Source organism: Scyliorhinus canicula, chromosome 8 (genome assembly GCF_902713615.1).
Source record: "Scyliorhinus canicula chromosome 8, sScyCan1.1, whole genome shotgun sequence".
Classification (NCBI taxonomy): Eukaryota; Metazoa; Chordata; class Chondrichthyes; order Carcharhiniformes; family Scyliorhinidae; genus Scyliorhinus; species Scyliorhinus canicula.
This window is the reverse complement of record NC_052153.1, coordinates 43417504-43438799: the sequence shown is the minus strand read 5'-3', so window position 1 is coordinate 43438799 and position 21296 is coordinate 43417504. Positions and strand designations below refer to the sequence as shown.

The 21296-nt window shown below is 50.6% G+C and overlaps 1 protein-coding gene across 1 annotated transcript in view; it reads right to left on the bottom strand.

The window, feature by feature from the left end:
* Positions 1-21296, bottom strand: part of LOC119969890 (paladin-like) — a 127489-nt gene that overhangs the window by 84369 nt on the left and 21824 nt on the right. Inside the window, exons 7-9 of the mRNA XM_038803870.1 lie at positions 14055-14203; positions 12258-12354; positions 1539-1643 (exon numbers count right to left, since the gene is read on the bottom strand). Of these exons, the coding sequence (XP_038659798.1) occupies positions 1539-1643; positions 12258-12354; positions 14055-14203 (351 nt within the window). The remainder of the gene's footprint in view (positions 1-1538; positions 1644-12257; positions 12355-14054; positions 14204-21296) is intronic.

The window sequence follows — 21296 nt, the reverse complement described above, 5'->3', positions numbered from 1 at the left end:
TGGTCTACCTTTAAACAAAAATAGAAAATACTGGGCAGCACGGTAGCACAGTGGTTAGCACTGTTGCTTCACAGCTCCAGGGTCCCAGGTCCGGATGGGTCAATGTCTGTGCGGAGTCTGCACGTTCTCCCCGTGTCTGCGTGGGTTTCCTCCGAGTGCTCCGGTTTCCTCCCACAGTCCAAAGATGTGCGGGTTAGGTGGATTGGCCATGCTAAATTGCCCTTAGTGTCCAAAAACAAAATGTTAAGTGGGGGTTACTGGGTTACGGGGATAGGATAGATGCGTGGGCTTCAGTAGGGTTCTATTTGTAAGGGTCGGTGAAGACTCGATGGGCCGAATGGCCTCCTTCTGCAGTGTAAATTCTATGATTCTGTGATTCTCAACCTTGCCCTTTGCCCTCGGGTCAATTCACCACCAGTCAGCTCTAGAAGGGGGGAGCAGTGATGACAATAATAATTTTAATACCACATGATAAATATTAATGAGCTCTCTGTTCTTATTCCAGCATCTAATGATGTAGTAGCGAGTCCCTTTAAGGGGCGGTGTTTCGGAGAGTCATGTAACCCACTCAGCCAATCGGGCCGAAGAGCGTGAATCCTGGGGCTGAGCACCGGCTTGCCCTGGCAGTCTAGAAACTAGAGTCGAAGTCAGCGGTAGCATCATTATCATTCTCTGTACGTGGTTATTCTGTCAATAAATAGTTCTACAGTTACTCTGCTTGGTGGTTGCCAATCCTTCCAAGATACTACAAATGACAGAAATAATTCCGGCTCTTTTCCATTATTAGATTAGTTTGTAGCTTTTTATTCAGTGGAAAGAACAACATTCCCATGAATGGCCTGTCATGCCAAGTCTCTTCACAGAGGCATAATCAGATTTTTTTTAATGGACGGCAATAAAGAAGGCAACGTTAGGAGGACTTACCAAAAATCTTGGTAAAAGAGGGATAAAGGCAGAGTTTGAAACATAGAAATTGAAAATAGGGGCAGGGGTTGCCCCTTCGGCCCATTGAGCCTGCTTTCCCATTTACTGCGATCATGGCCAATCCTCTATCTCAACAATCTCTCCCCATACCCCTTGCCACCTTTAATGAACAAAGACAGATAGTGCGAGAAACACGCAGCAGCATCTGTGAACAGTAAAGACAAATTGATTTTTCAGGTATCAATTCCTTGGTGAGAATTGGAACCAAGGAATCTGCCTCCAAATGCATGAACTGGATGGGCACCTCACCCACTTCACTTAAATGAGGCTTGGTTATTGAATCACACCGAGTCGCTCGCAACATCTTGGTCTATTTATTTTGTGCAGTGAGTGAAAATTCTCACCTTTGTATTTACTGAATTGTCCAGTTTACTTCTACCACTCGTTTTACCTGTGAGACTTCTTCAGTTGTCCAATCCTGCAGTACTCTCGAACTATGACCCTCAATACTCACCAAATGACAGAAAACTGGCTTCTAGTCCCATATCCACAAAAAGACAGATTGATTTGTATCAATTTCTATGAGAAAAGTCATTTAAACTGTGGAAAATTACCTGGCTCTGATGTTCCTCTGAGAGATTCTTTACTTTGTCTTTGTACAGGTAGAGGGTTTCCTTCAAGTCATGCATTTCTGAACAAATATCCACAATGCTATCCACCTGAAAATTCACATTTTTAACAGTTATCCAATTATATTTTCAGTAGAGCTTTCATGGGTTGCCATATTGGAGGAGGACCTTTCCCCCTCAGTCCCCGTCTTCATAAATTACATTAATTGGCAGATAATCAAGAGACTGAATCAGATTGGAGGAAGGTTTATTGTGGAGTTCCCCAGGTTCGGCTTTGGGACTCTTGCCCTTCCTGGTATATATTAATGACCAGGGTTTTCCAAACTGGGTTCCGCGGAACTCTGGCGTTCTGCTGGAGGCATCCAGGGATATGTCCAGCCTTTATGAACGTGAAAAAAATCTGTCCTTCCAGTTTGTCCAGTCAGAGGTGGTTTTCACCCTGTGTTGGCTACTGATAGGCGGACTAGTCAGCCTATCAACAGCCAAAGCACTGAGAAGCCACCCTCTGATTGGATGAGCTGGAAATAGCGGCAGAGTGAATATTCAAAGACCCAGGGAAGGGCAAGAGCGATGGGGGGTGAACAACTAGATGAAGCAGAGCAGGCAGTAGAGTGAAGCTGAACAAGTAGCGGATCAAAGGCGATCTAGCAGCAGAGCAAAGGTGAGCGGGCATGGGACAGGTGAGCGGGCAGCGGCACAAGGTTTGCAGCGGCCATGGGGTAGGAGGGAAAGCAGCTATGGAGCCAGGGAAAGAGCAGCCATGGAGCAAAGGAAAGAAGCAAGTGTGTCCGTTTGTGTATGTGAGAGAGAGACTGAGGGAGAATATGTGATTATGCGTGTGTATGTTTGATATGAGAATCCTGCTCTCCAGCAGCGCATCTAATATTAAACAATTTGCAAACAAATGAAGCAGCATCACTACTCCCATCCAAAATGCCAAAAAGGTATTTGTTGAATAAGAGAACTTTGTAATAATGGTAAGTATTCGTAAAAGAAATTTGAAAAACTTGGATAAATTTGTTTCTGTATGTTTGCAACATTGGAAAATCAATCAATTTTTTTTGGTTTAACTTTACAACATAATAAGAATGTTTCTCAGGGGTTCCTTCAATACTTTTGGGACGTCAAAATGGTTCAATGCCTGGAAAAGTTTGGGAAGCCCTGACCTCGACCTTGGTGCACAAGGGGGCACAATTTCAAAATTTGTGGATGAAATAAAACTTCAAAACATTGGGCTGGATTCTCCGTTTGAGAGACTATAGGCAATACTCGGTCGGCCGGCGGCGAAATTGGGAAACACGATTGGGTGGAGAACCTGTTCCAATGCTGAAATCGCGGCGGGCGCCGATTTGATGCCAAATTGCAATTCTCCGTCACCTCGACAGCGACGCGAATGCGTTCCGGAATGCACGCACACTGCCATTAGCGGTCCTGATCCGGTATTCTCTGAGGCCTCCGCAATTCTCCACCTCCAAAGGACTGAGTTCCTGACGGCGCGATTCAATTGTGTTTTTTGAAATTGTGAAACCTCGTTGTGGCTGATGAGGGGGAGAGAGAGGAGGTAGGACACAGAGAGGAATGACTGTCTGCTGCTGGGCCGGATACTGGCTGCTGGGGTTGGAGGTGGGAGAGGTGGTCCTGCCAGGGCCGGAGAGGGTAGAGGAGGGGAACTGTGGAACATGTCGAGTGGTCGGGTTGACACCCCATGGGACTGGGGCGCTGCACAGGCATGGGCTGCTTATTCCGTGGCCTGCAAGGCAGTCAGCTTGCACCTCACTGATCACCCACCTTGACCGCTAGTTCTGCAGTGTGACACCAACTGCACCAATGGGTGCCCCCATCACCACACCCCACCCTCCGCCACACCCCCCACCAGCCAACTGGCTGTCACCTTTTGGTGGGGCATCAGGTGCCCCACCCAGGGAAACGCCCACTGTAGTCCCTACGGGGGGCGGCGGGCGGGGACTGCAGTGCGTACCCAGAAAAGGGCACTGCCAGCCATGGTACCCCTGGCATCAGATGGGCGCTGGGACCAAAGGCCCCTATGGTGTCAGGCATCGATAGGGCCAGGAGTGCGCCAATGGTAGGGGCATGCGGGGGCAGAGTCTGTAGTGCCAACCGGGCCACTATTGGACCTGATTGGGCACGGGGATATGCACCATGCTAACATGTCAGCCTTTCACCCCTGCAGACAGTAGATATTGGAATTCAACCAGCAATGGTGGACTTCCTGCTAGTCGCCGTAGCCTTGGGGGATACCCTGCGGCTGTACAAGCTGGCACTGCTCAAGGAGGAGGAAGCTGCAGCAGCGGAGCGGGCATCAGCAGAGCGGGCATCAGCGGAGCTGGCACCAGAAGAATTTGTGGACTTTCATAACAGCAAAACTGGCTCCGGACCTGGATCGATTCAGCAACTGTGGAGGGGCTAGTACCGGTGCCACATGGAGCACAATCAATTCCAATGAAAAACGGTGCGGGATTTGCCAGGTGCGTGATTAACACTCAGGAGGCTGACAAGCTGCAGCCGCACATGCACATTACAATCCCCACACACACTCATGCCAGCCAATAAGATGGCACTGGTTGTGCCGAAGTGTGCCAGCCATTGAGCTGATGGGTCAGCTGGGTCAGAGGGCTCGTGGGGAGGGTGGCCTGGAGGGTCACCTGTGGCCCTAAGTTCACAGTGGCCAGTCAGCAGCATGAGCAGCTGCATAGTTACCTTTCCGGCTGCGGCAATGGCCTTCTGCGTCCATCCACCCCGACCCCACAGCCCACCTCCTGTCCACCTCCCACTACTCATCCCAGCCCTGGCAGAAGCCCCCCACCCAGTGGCATAACTGTCAACACACTCTGGCGATATTGGACACTTTCCGTCCCCCCTCTCTCTCTCAGCAGCCACGACGCCCGTTTCATGATTTTTAAAAGCACAAGTGAACCGCGTTGTTGTGAACTCGGCCCATCGGAGGCGGAGCATCGCGGAGGCCCCGGAGAATATCAGGCTGGGCCCGCTAATGATATGCAAACTGTGTCTACTGTATGTGCGTTCCGGACTGCATTGGTGCCGTTGTCGAGGTGACGGGTTTTAGCGTCGGAACCCATTCTCCGCCCAATCACGTTTCGCGATTTCAGTGTCAGCCAACCGAGAATCTCGCCCACAATTCTTTAGGTGGTGAAGGAGCAGAGGGACTTGGATGAATATGTGCATAAGGTACTGAAGGTGGCAGGACAGGTGGGGAGCACAATTAACAAAGAATACAATATCCTAAGCTTTGTTGAAAGGGGCATGGAATTTATGTTAAAATTGTATAAAACACTGGTTTGGTCTCAAGTGGAATATTTCACACAGTTCTGGGTCTTTCTGATTTGGAATGGCAGGGCTTGTTTACACTAGAGCTTAGAAGAGAGAAATATATGGAGTGCAATTTAACCGGACAAAAAACAGAGCTCCATTTTGGGCCCGTTTCGTGGGCTGTTTCTCAGCACCTGTAGCGCTGAGAACCGCACCGCTATTTAACGGGACTTTGCCGGGGACTTTGTTTGGCCTCGGCAAGCAACGCGAAATTGAACGGCCTCGTTGCGTCACCAAGTCGGGTGCGCCGTGGCTTAAATCACGCCCATAAAATCCTGAATGGTCTTCATAACGTGGACGTTAGAAGCATATTTGCTCTTGTGGGCAAGTCCAGAACTAGGGGGCACTGTTTTAAAATTAGGGATCACCCTCATAGCACAGAGAAAAGGAGATTTTCTTTTCATTCAGAGCGTTGTGCGATTTTGGAACAAGCGGGGTCACTGAATATTTGTAAGTTAGAGGTGGACAGCTTCTTGTTAGGAAAGGGAATCAAAGGTTACCAGGGGTAGATGGGAATGCGGAACTCAACACAAACACAGCGGCATGGTAGCACAGTGGTTAGCACCGTGGCCTCACAGCTCCAGGGTCCCAGGTTCGATTCCCCGCTGGGTCACTGTCTGTGTGGAGTCTGCACGTTTTCTCCGTGTCTGTGTGGATTTCCTCCGGGTGCTCCGGTTCCCTCCCACAGTCCAAAGACATGCAGGGTAGGTGGATCGGCCATGCTAAATTGCCCTTAGTGTCCAAAAAGGTTAGAAGGGGTTATTGGGTTACGGGGATAGGGTGGAAGTGAGGGCTTAATTGGGCCAGTGCAGACTCGATGGGCCAAATGGCCTCCTTCTGCACTGTGTGTTCTATGTTCAAACAAGTCAGCCATATTCTTATTGAAAATGCGGGGCAGGATCAAGGGACAGAATGGCCTACTTCTGCTCCTATTTTGTCTGTTTGATGTACTTTAGGAAATATATGAAGGCATGAGAGAGATTGCAGAAACGATTCAAGGGAATGGCTCCAGGGATGAGGAACGTTAGTTACATAGATGGATTGGAGAAATTGGGACTGTTTACTTGGAGAAGGGAAAGGGAAAAGGAGATTTGACAGAGAAAAACAGTCCCTATTGGTGGAAGGTTTGAGATCAAGAGAGCACAGGTTTAAGCTAGTTGGCAAGAGAAGCAATGGAGACATGAGGAGAAACTCCGTCACGCAACGAGTGGTTAGAGTTTGGAAAACGCTGCCTCAGAGCATGGCGGGTGTGTTGTGGCTCAATCGAAACATTCAAGAGGGAATTAGATTATTATCTGAAAAGGAAGAATGTGCAAAGTTTTGGGAAATGGCACCCAATGCATTGTTTATTCGGAGAGGCAGTGCAGGGACAACGGACCAAATGACTTCTTTCAGTTCTGTAACAATCTGTGATTCTGTAAAGCCCCAAAGTTCTGCCTCCCCTTTACCCAGATCTGAAGATTTGAAGTGCACTGTGCCTGTCCAAATCTTGAGTGCACAAATTTGATGGATCAGGTCATTTGAATCACCTTGCCACAACAATGCTGTGGCAGGGCCTTGCTCTGGGAAACAGGTATTAGAACATCGTTGGAGCTGTGGATTTAGTTGCCAGCCTGAAGAGTTTTGTTATTTCCAATAGCAGCCATAGATCCTCCAGGATTAAAGAATGATATGGGTGTGGCGGTGGGAGGGGTCCGCGATGCTGGAAGAGAAAGGTAATGTCTACTTTTCCAATCTCTCTGGTGTTGCTGCTTGACTTCCAATCCAACAGAAACCAATGCACAAGCACATGTACAACAGGTACTCTTCCATCATATAGAGAAGAAACTACAGCAGGAAGGCTGGGGAAAAACTCACCCTTAAATCATCTCGCCTCTATGGTTCCCCCTTACCCTACAAATGTTGGAGGCACAGAATTAATCTGCTTCGTTGTGGCCACCTAGTCATCCCAAGGTAATAGAAAAGTGGTAGAGACCTTACGTCTCTCTTACCTTTCTGCACCTCAGCATTTTCTAGACCTATGCAGATTTTGGCGTTAAATGTTTAATACAGGAATATACCAAGTACAACATATGCAGCAGAGGATTCCACATTCTACTAAATCCTACGTAAACAAATTTGTACTAAACCCCCTTTTAAATAAGTTTGCAATTTGCTTTATTTTTCTATCTTGTTACTGTGTTTCTGCAGTTTTAAGTTGGTGGTTAGTCCTTTAAATCCAGTCAAGGTACAAAAACAGTTCAAAAGCCAACTTAGTTCAGATTTGAGTTCCAAGCTTATTTTAGTACTTTGTTCGAAGTTTGACTAGTTGCAAGGTACAGGCAAGTGAGGTGACTGTCAACATTCGCTCAGTGGTAACCCTCTTGCCACCGAATCAGAAGGTTGGGGTTCAAGCCATAGTTTCACCAGGATGTTAACAAATATTGTATGAACAGATATACAGTATTGAAGGATGAATTCAGGATTTCTTTCAGTAGAGGTGAGATGATTAAAAGATGAGCTGACAGTTGGGACACAGCTGAAACAAGCATCAGTAGGTTTAGGAGATGGCAATCAAGACAACACAGACACGGGGTGGGGTGGTGGATACCCCTGGTCCGCGAGCTAGCGGCGGGATTCACAGTGGCACTTTGAATTGGGTGTTGGGCAACGAATGGGTTTCATGCCATTATTATTTCATGCCAGGGATAATTATTTAAATGCTAAAATATTAAAATGTGTCCCTGTGCAGAGGGACCTGGGTGTGCTGGTGCATGAGATGCAAAAAGTTAGTTTACAGGTGCAACAGGTGATTAAAAAGGCAAATGGAGTTTTGTCCTTCATTGCTAAAGGGATGGAGTTTAAGACTATGGAGGTTATGCTGCAATTGAAATGAAAATCGCTTTATTGTCACGAGTAGGCTTCAATGAAGTTACTGTGAAAAGCCCCTAGTCACCACATTCCGGCGCCTGTCCGGGGAGGCTGGTACGGGAATCGAACCGTGCTGCTGGCCTGCCTGGTCTGCTTTAAAAGCCAGCGATTTAGCCTAGTGAGCTAAACCAACCCCTTGTATAAGGTGTTAGTGAGGCCACACCTTGGGGGGGGGGGGGGGGGGGGAGCAGAGGAGATTCACTAGATTAATCCCAGAGTTGAGGGGTTGGATTATGAGGAGAGGTTGAGTAGGCTGGGACTGTACTCGTTGGAATTTAGAAGGATGCGAGGGGATTTTATAGAAACATATAAAATTATGAAGGGAATAGATAGGATAGATGTGGGTAGGTTGTTTCCACTGGCATGTGAAGGCAGAACTAGCCTCAAAATAAGGAGAAGTAGTTTTAGGACTGCGTTTAGGAGGAACTTCTTCACCCAAAGGATCGTGAATCTATGGAATTCCTTGCCCAGTGAAGCAGTTGAGACTGCTTCATGAAATGTTTTCAAGATAAAGATAGATCGTTTTTTGAAGAATAAAGGATTATGGTGTTCGGGTGGGAAAGTGGAGCTGAGTCACAAAAGATCAGCCATAGAACATAGAACATAGAACGATACAGCGCAGTACAGGCCCTTCGGCCCACGATGTTGCACCGACATGGGAAGTCAAAAACTAAAGGCCATCTAACCTACACTATGCCATTATCATCCATATGCTTATCCAATAAACTTTTAAATGCCCTCAATGTTGGCGAGTTCACTACTGTTGCAGGTAGGGCATTCCACGGCCTCACCATTCTTTGCGTAAAAAACCTACCTCTGACGTCTGTCCTATATCTATTACCCCTCAATTTAAGGCTATGTCCCCTCGTGCTAGCCCCCTCATCCGCGGGAGAATGCTCTCACTGTCCACCCTATCTAACCCTCTGATCATTTTGTATGCCTCTATTAAGTCACCTCTTAACCTTCTTCTCTCTAACGAGAACAACCTCAAGTCCATCAGCCTTTCCTCATAAGATTTTCCCTCCATACCAGGCAACATCCTGGTAAATCTCCTCTGCACCCGTTCCAAAGCTTCCACGTCCTTCCTATAATGAGGCAACCAGAACTGTACGCAATACTCCAAATGCGGCCGTACCAGAGTTTTGTACAGCTGCAACATGACCTCATGGCTCCGGAACTCAATCCCTCGACCAATAAAGGCCAACACACCATAGGCCTTCTTCACAACCCTATCAACCTGGGTGGCAACTTTCAGGGATCTATGTACATGGACACCGAGATCCCTCTGCTCATCCACACTGCCAAGAATTTTACCATTAGCCAAATATTCCGCATTCCTGTTTTTCTTTCCAAAGTGAATCACCTCACACTTCTCTACATTAAACTCCATTTGCCACCTCTCAGCCCAGCTCTGCAGCTTATCTATGTCCCTCTGCAACCTGCAACATCCTTCCACACTGTCTACAACTCCACCGACTTTAGTGTCGTCTGCAAATTTACTCACCCAATCTTCTGTGCCCTCCTCTAGGTCATTTATAAAAATGACAAACAGCAACGGCCCCAGAACAGATCCTTGTGGTACGCCACTCGTAACTGAACTCCATTCTGAACATTTGCCAACAACCACCACCCTCTGTCTTCTTTCAACTAGCCAATTTCTGATCCACATCTCTAAATTACCCTCAATCCCCAGCCTCCGTATTTTCTGCAATAGCCGACCGTGAGGAACCTTATCAAATGCTTTACTGAAATCCATATACACCACATCAACCGCTCTACCCTCATCTACCTGTTCAGTCACCTTCTCAAAGAACTCGATAAGGTTTGTGAGGCATGATCTACCCTTCACAAAACCATGCTGACTATCCCTAATCATATTATTCCTATCTAGATGATTATAAATCGTATCTCTTATAATCCTCTCCAAGACTTTACCCACAACAGACGTGAGGCTCACCAGCCTATAGTTACCGGGGTTATCTCTACTCCCCTTTTTGAACAAAGGGACAACATTTGCTAGCCATGATCTCATTGAATGGTGGAGCAGGCTCAAAGGGCCAGATGGCGTACTCCTGCTCCTAGTTCTTATGTTCTTATACCAGGAGTCAAACCAGTTGTGAGTCTCCCCCACCGGACCCAACAGATTTCCCATCCAGACCTGGGGGAAAATGCAAAGTCCAAATCTGCATTCTTTTGAATGCAATTATCGGATTGGAAGCCTAATTCAACGGCCTCTTGTTGGGGGTCCCGCTGAGAAATGGGGACCTGGCAGTTAGCACTCCAAGAAGGGTAGCTAAGGGGTAAGTACCCTCCCTGTACTTGCCTCCAGGGTGCTGAGGGTTTCCTTCATGGGCGGAGAGGGTCATTGGGGGGAGGGGGCATGGGCTGGGCTGGAGGAACTCAGGTCTGCTGCCCTTCCCATCTGCAGCCTTCAAACCCTTTACACTGTTTGTCAGCATTGCGAGATGAAGGATCTCTGAGAAGAGAGCAAAAGTCTTCCCATCTGTAGCCTTTAAACTGTCTGCATGATAAAATGAAAGATCTGTGAAGTGAAGTTAAGTGGTGGAAACCTTTGAACTTTTTTTTTTCACAGTCAATGTCATTGCCCTTTATCTTTTTCAAGTCTGTGTGCATGCCGAGAAGTCTAAAAGCTTTGAATTGCATTGTTAACATTCAATTTCAAGGACCATTGCCTTTTAAAAGCCTTTTCGCTGACAGGTAGGTACAGGCTGTTTCCAAGGAAGGGGCACAGTGGTTATCACTGCTGACTCATAGCACCAGGGACCCAGGTTCGATTCCGACTTTGGATGACTGTGTGGAGATTGTACATTCTTCCTGCGCCTGCGTGGGTTTCTTCCAGGAGCTCTGGTTTCCTATCACAGCCCAAAGATGTGCAGGTTAGTTGGATTAGCTAAGCTAAATTGCCCCTTGATGGGTTTATGGGGATAGGGTGGGGGATTGGTCCTCTAGGTAGGGTGCTCTTTAGTCTAGTCGGTGCATTTGTGATGGGCCAAATGGTCAGCTTCTGTACTGTAGTAATTCTATGAAGGATTACCATTGTTCATTTATATAGAAACATAGAAGACAGGAGCAAGAGGAGGCCATTCGGCTCTTCGAGCCTGCTCCGCTATTCATCACGATCATTGCTGGTCATCCAACTCAGTAGCCTATTCCTGCTTTCTCCTCATAACACCTGATATAGCTCTACAAGGGTCCATTAAGTCTAAAGCGTTTCCTCTTTTGAGCAGATGTTCTTTCCAACCACTGTTTCTTTAAAGAGGTTGTCAGTTACAAGGGGTCACGATTTCAAGGCGAGAGGGGAAAGTTTAAGGGAGATGTGCGTGGAAAGTTTTTTACGCAGAGGGTGGTGGGTGCCTGGAACGCTTTGCCAGTGGAGATGGTAGAGGCGGGCACGATAGCATCATTTAAGAAGCATCTAGACAGGTATATGAATGGGCGGGAACAGAGGGAAGTAGACCTTGGAAAATAGGAGACAGGTTTAGATAAAGGATCTGGATCGGCGCAGGTTGGGAGGGCCGAAGGGCCTGTTCCTGTGCTGTAATTTTCTTTGTTCTTTGTTCTTTGTCTCGTATTCTGAAGAGCTTCCTAGAAAGACCAGGTGCTCTGTGCCCCATACCTGCCCTTTCTCAGAAGCTCCTCATTTTAAGAGGCTGACAGACTGTTTTAAGTCTTAAGGCAGCAGATAGGAAGACCCTCTTGTCCCAGATCTTTCATCTTGATATGTTGACGGGCAGTTTACAGGATTTAAAGACCAGCTAAATGACCCCCACCTCAGCAAAGAACCCCTCCTGAACCCTTCCAGCCCACCTCAAGCATACCCAAACCCCACCTCCCATGAAGGACCCCCTCATCACCCTGGAGACAAGTGTAGGGAGGGTACTCACTCCCTTGCCCAGCCTCGGAATGAAAGGTGCCAGGTTGGCACTGCCAAGGGGGCAAGGCCTGATGGAGTGACTGAAGGGGGGAACTGAGAGGAAGAAACCAAGGAGGGGGTGGGGGGGGGGGGGGCTGAGGGGAGGCTAGTAAGGGACTGAGGGAGGCTGAAGGGGAGGATTGAGTGGGGTGCTTGTGGGGAGGGAGGTTTACCAGCTATTCGGGAGGGGGGGGGGGCTTGACAGTGATTCTGGGAAGCCTTGCTAGCGATTCGGTGGAGGGGGGGAGGCTGCTTGCCGGCGATTCCAGGGTAAGGCCTTGCCAGCGATTCAGGATTCGGGGGAGGGGGCAGCAACAGTATTCTGAGATCAGGGCGCTCTTTAAAAAGGGCACCCCGATCTCTGAGGAGCAAGACCTCAATGCCAGGACCTCTTCATTACCAACATAAAGCCCGATCCCACTGGCAGGAGCACTAAATCTGCAAACGGGAGAATTGCGCCCAAGATTACCTCACAGAAAATAATATAAATACAGGGAATAAAGTGAACTCACTTCTTCAACAATTCTCCTGCCATTTGGGAATGAAGTTCTGTAGCTTTCAATGATCTGCAAGTGACTTTCCTGACCAGAAACTCTTCTCTTTTCATATCTACATTTATAACAATGTGATTATCAAACATTCATTAACATTTAACCATATGTTTACAGAGATGGCTCATTGAAAAGGTTTATTGACACACATTATTAATTATTAATAATAGAATTATCTTACTGTACATTTTCCCCCAAGCAGTTTCCCCTTCAATAGAACTAAAAGCTGTCCCATTTAAATCAAAGATGTACGAAACCCAATGGTATCAGGACATAATTCATGCATATTTTTATAAAAGTAGAACATGCTCATTTTTAGGAACATTAAAAGGCCCATCGGCAAAACAAACCTCTTTATTTTTCCGATACCTTCCCTCCCTACTCACATTCCCCATCAATCCTCAACCTCAGCTCAGGCCTGAGCGGAGAAAATGCTATGGTTTCCGTGAGGCTTATGTGAGTTGCAGCTTGTTGTTAAGGTGAAGGCCAAACAGGGAGGGTTGTTTGCTTTTGTGCTCCTCCATGCTCGACGAGGAAAGATTAAAATCTCCCTTCATGAGACTTCCCTCTATCCCACCACCACTTCCCTCCAACTGAGACCTTCGATGGGCCTCCTGGTATCCCGATGCGGGCAACGACTTTCCATTCATGGAATAGCAATAGGATATTGAAGGCCAGAAGTTAAAATAACTGATACAGCAGAGTTTCTACTGTGTCCACAGAGGTGTCCGCGCAAAAGGCTAAAAGAAACTGTTTTTGTACAAGGAACTGTTTACACGCAGTACACAGGTCCCAGTTGGGATTTCCCTGTTCGGCTCCCATTCGGTGCTAGCTTTTATATATAGTGTCCATGGCCACTGATAGGGCCGCCACCCCTCCATGGGGGAGCTCGTGCTCAACGAGACTCATGGGGAGCCTGATTGGTCCAACGACATACATCTCGTGCAGGTTATGACAGTTCCCAAATCACCTCACCAACCACCCGCCCAGAGTTAAAATCAATCCGGCATTCCATTTTCCAGCCCATCCGTGGGGTGATCTGCTCCAGGTTAACCAGGGACATCCATCAGAATTTCAGCCTCGATATCGCCACCTGGCTGTGGCACTGAAGGAATGCTGCAAATGGCAAGTAACTGGCCAGTTTAACCAACCCTGGAGCAGGTGAGCAAGCTAAAGTGAGAAGGGGTGAGAGTTGCGGGGTGGGGGGTGGGGGGGGGGGGGGGGGGGCAGGGCGGGGGGGACAGAAAGGCACAGTAGAGTGGGGGAATGTACGCTGAGGTAGGACAGAAATTTGTGACAGGTAAAAAAAACACACAGATTCTTACCTTCCCGCCAGTTTAGCAGAATTATTGGATTTCAGCAAAAGAGATGAATGATAAACAGTACACAACAGGTTACTTAGTAAAACATCCAAATTGCACTGTGCTTCGGAACGATTGTATGAAAACTGCCAAAAAGAGTGTTGCAATTGGGTTTTTAGGATCATTGCTGCAAATTCAAGGGACATTCAAATTCTTTCAAAGATTTAGTAACTGTGGAATATATCTGTGCTGTACTTGCAAGTGCCATTTTTGAAGATATTCTCTAGTAATTCAAAGAATGGGATCAAATCTCGGCATTTATTCCCATTTTATTTACTCGTGTTACTAAGTTCTAAAACATGAATGAAATTGTGTACTCTTTGATTCAAGAACATGTATCACAATACGTGTTTCGATCACTATTTTATACAATGTCAGCCCTTCTCAAATGCCTTACCTTTCTATCTGAGGAAATTCTGTTCTGTGAGCTATCATCAGCACACCAATTATCATTCCGAGATTGGCACGTCCCACTCCTGTTTGACAGTGAAAGAGTAGGGCAGGAGGTGCTTTGCAACTGTCCTTGAAGGTGATGCTTGGGCATTCCTGGAAAATCAGAACATCAAATAATTCTGAAAAGGCAGACACCAGAATTATCAAAATGATGAATCCATTGAAACTCTAATGAGAAATAATGGACTGAATGTTACCAGTCCGCTGGGGATGGCCTGGAAGGCGAGAGACTTCACAAAATGGTGGTGGAAGGCAGTGGGAGTTGAACTGGACGCCATGGTGGGTGGTCAATTAAACCAATTAATTGGCCACTTCGCACTCTAATGGCATTTTACCAACATCAGGCCAGTCCCTCACCACGTGGGGAGACTGCCTGGTAAACCCTGGCAGCCTCCCAGTGGGTTCCCAGGTGAGTGGCCTTCCTTTATGGCTCTGTGATAGCCTGCAGAGGGGCCCCCAGCAACAATGATTGTCCCGTGGCCTTGACCCTGCCACTGGAAGGTTTCCCCATCTGATTGCTGGCTTCTGTCATTCTGATCTCAGCACGTTAATTGAGTAACAAGGTGTCGAGATCAGGATCCCGCCCATAATGGGTGTGACCAAGCCGCGCTCACTGAAATAAATTTTAAACCCACTTCAGCGAGCTCACCCAGGATCTACCGGCCTCCCCAGGGAGGCCCCAGCCGGATGTCGTTCAGTACTGGTCCACACAAGTGTGTGGCCAGGTGGAATGGCAGCCGGGGGACTCTGAGGCCACTAGACGCCCCGGGTCATCAGGCATAGGGCAACGTGGCTCCCTTGCCCTCCCTCTGGAACATGGGCATCTTGGCACTGCCATTCTGGTACTGCTAAGGTTGCCGGTTGGCACTGCAAAGCTGGCAGGAGCACTGGGCCTGGATGGCACTGCCAAGGGTCATGGCCTTAGCGGGGTGGAGGGGTATGAAAGGTGAGTGGTGCAGGACAGGTACGAAGGGGTCTCTGGTGGGTCAGGGTTGAAGGAGGGGCCTGTCACGGGGTATGATGAGGGACCCCATGATGGGTAGCCTCACTTGAGGGCTATGGAGTAATGCCTATGTGTGGTGGGGGTGTAACAATGCCTATGGTGGGGGTTGTGGGTGACCTTCAAGCTCAAAATGGCACCCCACCTCTGAGGAGCAGGCCTGGCCAGTGAGTGCAGCTCCTCAGTGAAGAAAATAATTCTCAGAGCAGGATTTAATGTCTGTGTCGGGCTTAAGCGATATCACAACAAGGCCGTTAGGTCGCGGGAGAGGCCAAAAACAACAATCCCGCCGGGCGCCGACTGGTTTGCGAACTAACCAGCCCGTTCCCGTTGGTAAAATCAGGAACTCGCCGTAGCATGGTGAGAAACAATAATCATCACTTCAGGCCAATTTCCATACAATTAAGGGAAGTGAACTCCTATCGAAAGGCCTCCCGTGATCTAACCGCAAGTGGTCACGTGGGCACCGATTAGTACAGCATTTTAATAACGTGAAGCTGGTGGAAGGGCTGCTTTGGTGATTGGAGGAGGTGAGTAGCCATCTTCGTTCCCTGGCAATGAGCCCGGAGGCAGTGGGGTTGCTGCCCGGTGCTCAAAGGGGGGGATGGGGGAGTCCCTGGGGGGTAGTCTCGGTCGGGGTTGCCCACATCGATGGTGGGGACAGGCAGAACTGGGGGGGGGGGGGGCATGCGCGTCTCAGCACCCGCGGGTCTGCCATGCCACCCGTCAGGTCGTGCGTTCCCATTCCGGAGTCTACCCCAGTCACCGCCTGTCTGTCCCACCGACCACCCATTACTCCCACTGACTGCAGAGGCCTATGGCCATGCTGCTGAAGGCTATTGTTAATTGGGAACTGGCAATCGTTGTTAAGTGAGCATTTCACAGGGTGGCGCAGTGGTTAGCACCGCTGCCCCAAGATAGCGAGGACCCGGGTTCGATCCCGGCCCCGAGTCACAGTCCATGTAGAATTTACGCATTCCTCCCGTGTCTGGGTTAGTCTCACCCCCACAACCCAAGGCAGCCATGCAGCTGCGCACGCCGCTGACAGCCCGCTGTGAACCTAGGCCCACGGGTCCTATAGACATCCCTCCAGATCACTCCCCTAGGTGCCCTTGGCTCCAGCTGACCCATCAGCGGGATTGGTGAGCTTCAGCGGAACCAGTGCCAACTTGTTGGCTGGGATGGCGTGTGTGGGGAGTGAAGTGCAGCTGCAGCTTGTCAGTCTCCCGAATGTCAATCGTGTACCTGGCGAATTCCGCACTGGTTTTCATTGGAATAGATTGTGTTCCACTTTTCTGCCCATTTGACCATCCTGTCTCTATCTGCCTGCAACCCAAGACGCTCAACCTCTCTGTTAACCACCCGGCCTATCTTTTTGTCATCCGCAAACTTACTGATCCTATCCCCCACATAGTTTTTTTTTTAAATAATTTTTATTGAAAGAATTTTTTACATGAAGATATTTACCCCAACTAACTATAAAATATTACAAAATATTCCCTCTTAACAAATATCCCCCCCCGCCCGAACTCGCGCGCGTTGTCCCTCCCCCCCTCCCCCCTCCCCCAAAAACAAACAAAGCAACAATCAACATCAGACATGAACTGCGAGCAGATTTGCCCGCGTTTCAGCCGTAAATAACCCACCACAACCGTTGTTGCCACCCCCCCTCCCCCCCCCCCCTCCCTCCCCCCCGGGTTGCTGCTGCTACGACCTCTGTACCCTATCTCTGAGCCAGAAAGTCGAGGAAAGGCTGCCACCGCCTGAAGAACCCTTGTACCGACCCTCTCAGGGCGAATTTGACCCTTTCCAACTGGATAAAGCTTGCCATGTCATTAATCCAAGTTTCCACGCTTGGCGGCCCCGCGTCCTTCCACTGTATTAGTATCCTTCTTCGAGCAACTAGGGACGCAAAGGCCAGTACTCCGGCCTCTCTCGCCTCCTGTACCCCCGGCTCCACCCCAACCCCAAAGATCGCAAGCCCCCATCCTGGTTTGACCCTGGATCCCACCACCCTCGACACCGTCCTTGCCACCCCCTTCCAGAACTCCTCCAGTGCCGGACATGCCCAAAACATATGGACATGGTTCGCTGGACTTCCCGAACACCTGACACATCTGTCCTCACCCCCAAAGAACCGACTCATCCTTGTCCCCGTCATATGGGCTCTATGTAGCACCTTAAATTGAATGAGGCTAAGCCTCGCACACGAGGAGGAAGAATTAACCCTCTCCAGGGCATCAGCCCATGTCCCATCCTCTATCTGTTCTCCCAGCTCCCCCTCCCACTTGGCTTTCAGCTCCCCTACTGATGCCTCCTCCGCCTCCTGCATTACTTTGTAGATGTCCGATATCCTCCCCCCTCCGACGCAGACCCCCGAGAGCACCCTATCACTCGCCCCCCTACTGGGGAGCAAGGGAAACCCTTCCACCTGGCGTCTAGCAAATGTCTTCACCTGCAAATGTCGAAACATGTTTCCCGGGGGGAGCCCGAATTTCTCCTCCAGCTCTCTCAGGCTCGCAAACCTCCCATCTACAAACAGATCCTTCAGCTGCCTGATGCCCACCCTGTGCCAGCTCTGAAATCCCCCGTCCATGTTCCCCGGGATGAATCTATGGTTCCCTCTTAACGGTGCCTCCATCAGACCTCCCACTTCCCCCCTGTGTCGCCTCCACTGCCCCCAGATCTTGAGGGTGGCCGCCACCACCGGGCTCGTGGTGTACCTCGTGGGAGGGAACGGCCATGGCGCCGTTACTAGGGCCCCCAGGCTTATGTTGCCACAGGACGCCCTCTCCATTCATTTCCAAGCTGCCCCCCTCCCCTTCCATCATCCACTTGCGCACCATCGATACATTTGCCGCCCAGTAATACCCCGAAAGATTGGGTAATGCCAGCCCTCCACTATCCCTACTCCGCTCCAAGAAGACCCTCCTCACCCTTGGGGTGCCGTGCGTCCACACGTAGCTCATGATGCTACTCGTCACCTTTTGAAGAAGGCCCTAGGGAGGAAGATGGGCAAGCACTGAAATAAAAACAAAAACCTCGGGAGGACCGTCATTTTAACGGACTGCACTCTGCCCGCCAGCGACAGCGGCACCATGTCCCACCTTTTAAATTCCTCCTCCATCTGTTCCACCAGCCTGGAGAAGTTCAGCTTGTGGAGAGTCCCCCAGTTCCTTGCCACCTGCACCCCTAAATATCTAAAACTCTTTCCTGCTCTCTTAAACGGGAGTCTCCCGATTCCCTCTTCCTGGTCCCCTGGATGTATCACAAATACCTCACTCTTGCCCAAGTTTAGCTTGTACCCCGAAAAGTCCCCAAATTCTGCTAGCAGTTCCATCACCTCCGGCATTCCCCCTTCTGGGTCTGCCACGTATAGCAGCAGGTCGTCCGCGTATAGCGATACCCGGTGCTCCTCCCCGCCCCTTGTCAGCCCTCTCCACCCCCCTGAGCCCCTCAGTGCCATCGCCAACGGTTCAATTGCCAGTGCGAAGAGCAGGGGGGACAAGGGGCACCCCTGTCTGGTCCCCCGGTGGAGCCCAAAATACTCCGATCTCCTACCATTCGTCACTACACTTGCCGTCTGGGCCGAATAGAGCAGCTTCACCCATTTAATAAATCCCTCCCCAAATCCAAACCGTTCCAGCGTCTCCCACAGGTACTTCCACTCCACCCTATCAAATGCTTTCTCCGCGTCCAATGCCACCACTATCTCCGCCTCACCCTCCACTGCCGGCATCATGATGACGTTTAGCAGTCTCCGCACGTTCGTATTAAGCTGCCGCCCTTTCACAAAACCCGTCTGGTCCTCGTGTATCACCCCTGGCACACAATCCTCTATCCTGGTAGCCAGGATCTTTGCCAGCAACTTGGCGTCCACATTCAGGAGCGAGATAGGCCTATATGACCCACACTGCACGGGGTCCTTGTCCCGCTTCAAGATCAGAGAGATCAGTGCCTGCGACATTGTCGGGGGCAGAGCCCCCCCCCCCCCCCCCCCCCCCCCCCCCATGCCTCGTTGAAGGCTCGTACCAGCACAGGGCCCACCAAATCCGCATATTTTTTGTAAAATTCCACCGGGAACCCGCCTGGCCCCGGCGCCTTCCCCGTCTGCATATGCCCAATCCCCTTGACTAGCTCCTCTAACCCTATCGGCGCCCCCAGCCCCTCTACCAGCTCCTCTTGGACCTTGGGGAACCTCAATTTGTTCAAGAAGCCCTCCATCCCCCCTCCCCTCATCGGCGGCTCTGACCGATACAGCTCCTTATAGAAGTCTCTGAAGACCCCATTTACTTCTGGCCCCTTCTGCACTACGTTCCCACCCCTCTCCCTCACTCCCCCAATTTCTCTAGCCGCATCCCGCTTGCGGAGCTGATGCGCCAACATCCTACTCGCCTTCTCCCCATATTCATAAATCGCGCCCTGCGCCCTTCTCCACTGTGTCTCTGCCTTTCTGGTGGTCAACAGGTCGAACTTAGCCTGCAAACTGCGCCGTTCCCCCAACAGCCCCTCCTCTGGTGCCTCCGCATATCTCCTATCCACGTCCAAAAGCTCCCCCACCAGCCTCTCCCTCTCCTGTCTCTCCCTCCTTTCCCTATGTGCCCGTATGGAGATCAGCTCCCCCCGGATCACCGCCTTCAGGGCCTCCCAGACCATCCCCACCTGCACCTCCCCCGTGTCATTAGTGGCCAGATATCTTTCAATGCTCTTCCGGACCCTCTTACACACCTCCTCATCCGCCAGCAACCCCACATCCAGGCGCCACAGCGGACGTTGGTCCCGCGCCTCCCCCATTTCCAAATCTACCCAGTGTGGCGCATGGTCTGAAACCGCTATGGCCGAGTACTCCACTTCCCGTACTTTCGGGATCAGTCCCCTGCTCAATACAAAAAAGTCAATTCTAGAATAGACTCTGTGGACATGGGAGAAAAAGGAATACTCCCTCGCCCTCGGCCTCCCAAACCTCCAGGGATCTACCCATCTGCTCCACAAACCCCTTTAACACTTCTGCCGCTGCCGGCCTCCTACTCGTCCTTGAACTCGATCTGTCCAGCACGGGGTCCAGCACTGTGTTGAAGTCCCCCCCCATGATCAGGCCCCCTGCCTCCAGGTCCGGAATGAGGCCCAGTAGGCGCCTCATGAAGCCAGCGTCGTCCCAATTCGGGGCATACACATTAACCATCACCACTTTCTCCCCCTGTAGCCTACCCTTCACCATGACATATCTACCCTCTTTATCCGCCACCACCTCCGCCGCCACGAACGACACCCTCTTCCCTACCAGGATCGCCACCCCCCCGGTTCTTTGCGTCCAGTCCTGAGTGGAACACCTGTCCCACCCACCCCCTTCTCAGGCGGACCTGGTCCGCCACCTTCAAATGGGTCTCTTGTAGCATTGCTACATCCGCCTTCAGTCCCTTCAAATGCGAGATTACTCTCGTTCTCTTGACCGGCCCATTCAGCCCCCTCACATTCCAAGTGATCAGCCGGGTCGAAGGGCAGCCCGCCCCTCTCCCCTGCCGACTAGCCATATCCTGTCACCTGCTCGCCCCGAGTCAGCCCTCCCCTTCTGACCCGCTCCCCATGGCGATGGCGCCCCCCCCCCCACCCCTCCGGTCCTCAACTTCTCCTCCCTGGCCTTTTCAGCAGCAACCCGGTAGCCCCCCCCTTCCCCCCTCCCCCTCCCTCCCCCCCCCACCCCCCCTCCCCCCCCCCAGGCTAGGACCCTTCCTAGCCGCGATGCACCCTCCATAGTACTTCCGTAAGTCAGCTGGTTTACGCTGACCCGGCTGCCCCTGCCACAATCCGACTCCTCCCGGCATGGGGGACATCCCCCCCCTTACCACCCCTCCTTGACCCCGCTCCAGCGCGGGAAAGGGAGCGAGCCATTGCTGACCACGCCCCTTCCTCCCACCCTCCTCCCTCCTCTGCCCCGCGCGCGGGAAACCAGAGGAAAGCCCGCGCTTTCGCCCTGCCACTCCCCACCCCTCCATCTTCAGTTCCACCCCCGTCCCCGATCCCACACCGATAAAAAAAAACCCCACAAGAAACACATACCCCCGGCACTCCCCCCCCCCCCCCCCCCCCCCCCCCCCCACCCCGCCCCCCCAACATAACATTATAAATAACAGAAAAAAGAAAAAAAAAACTGGTAGAGAGAAAAAAAGGGTCCAAAAATACAGCCAA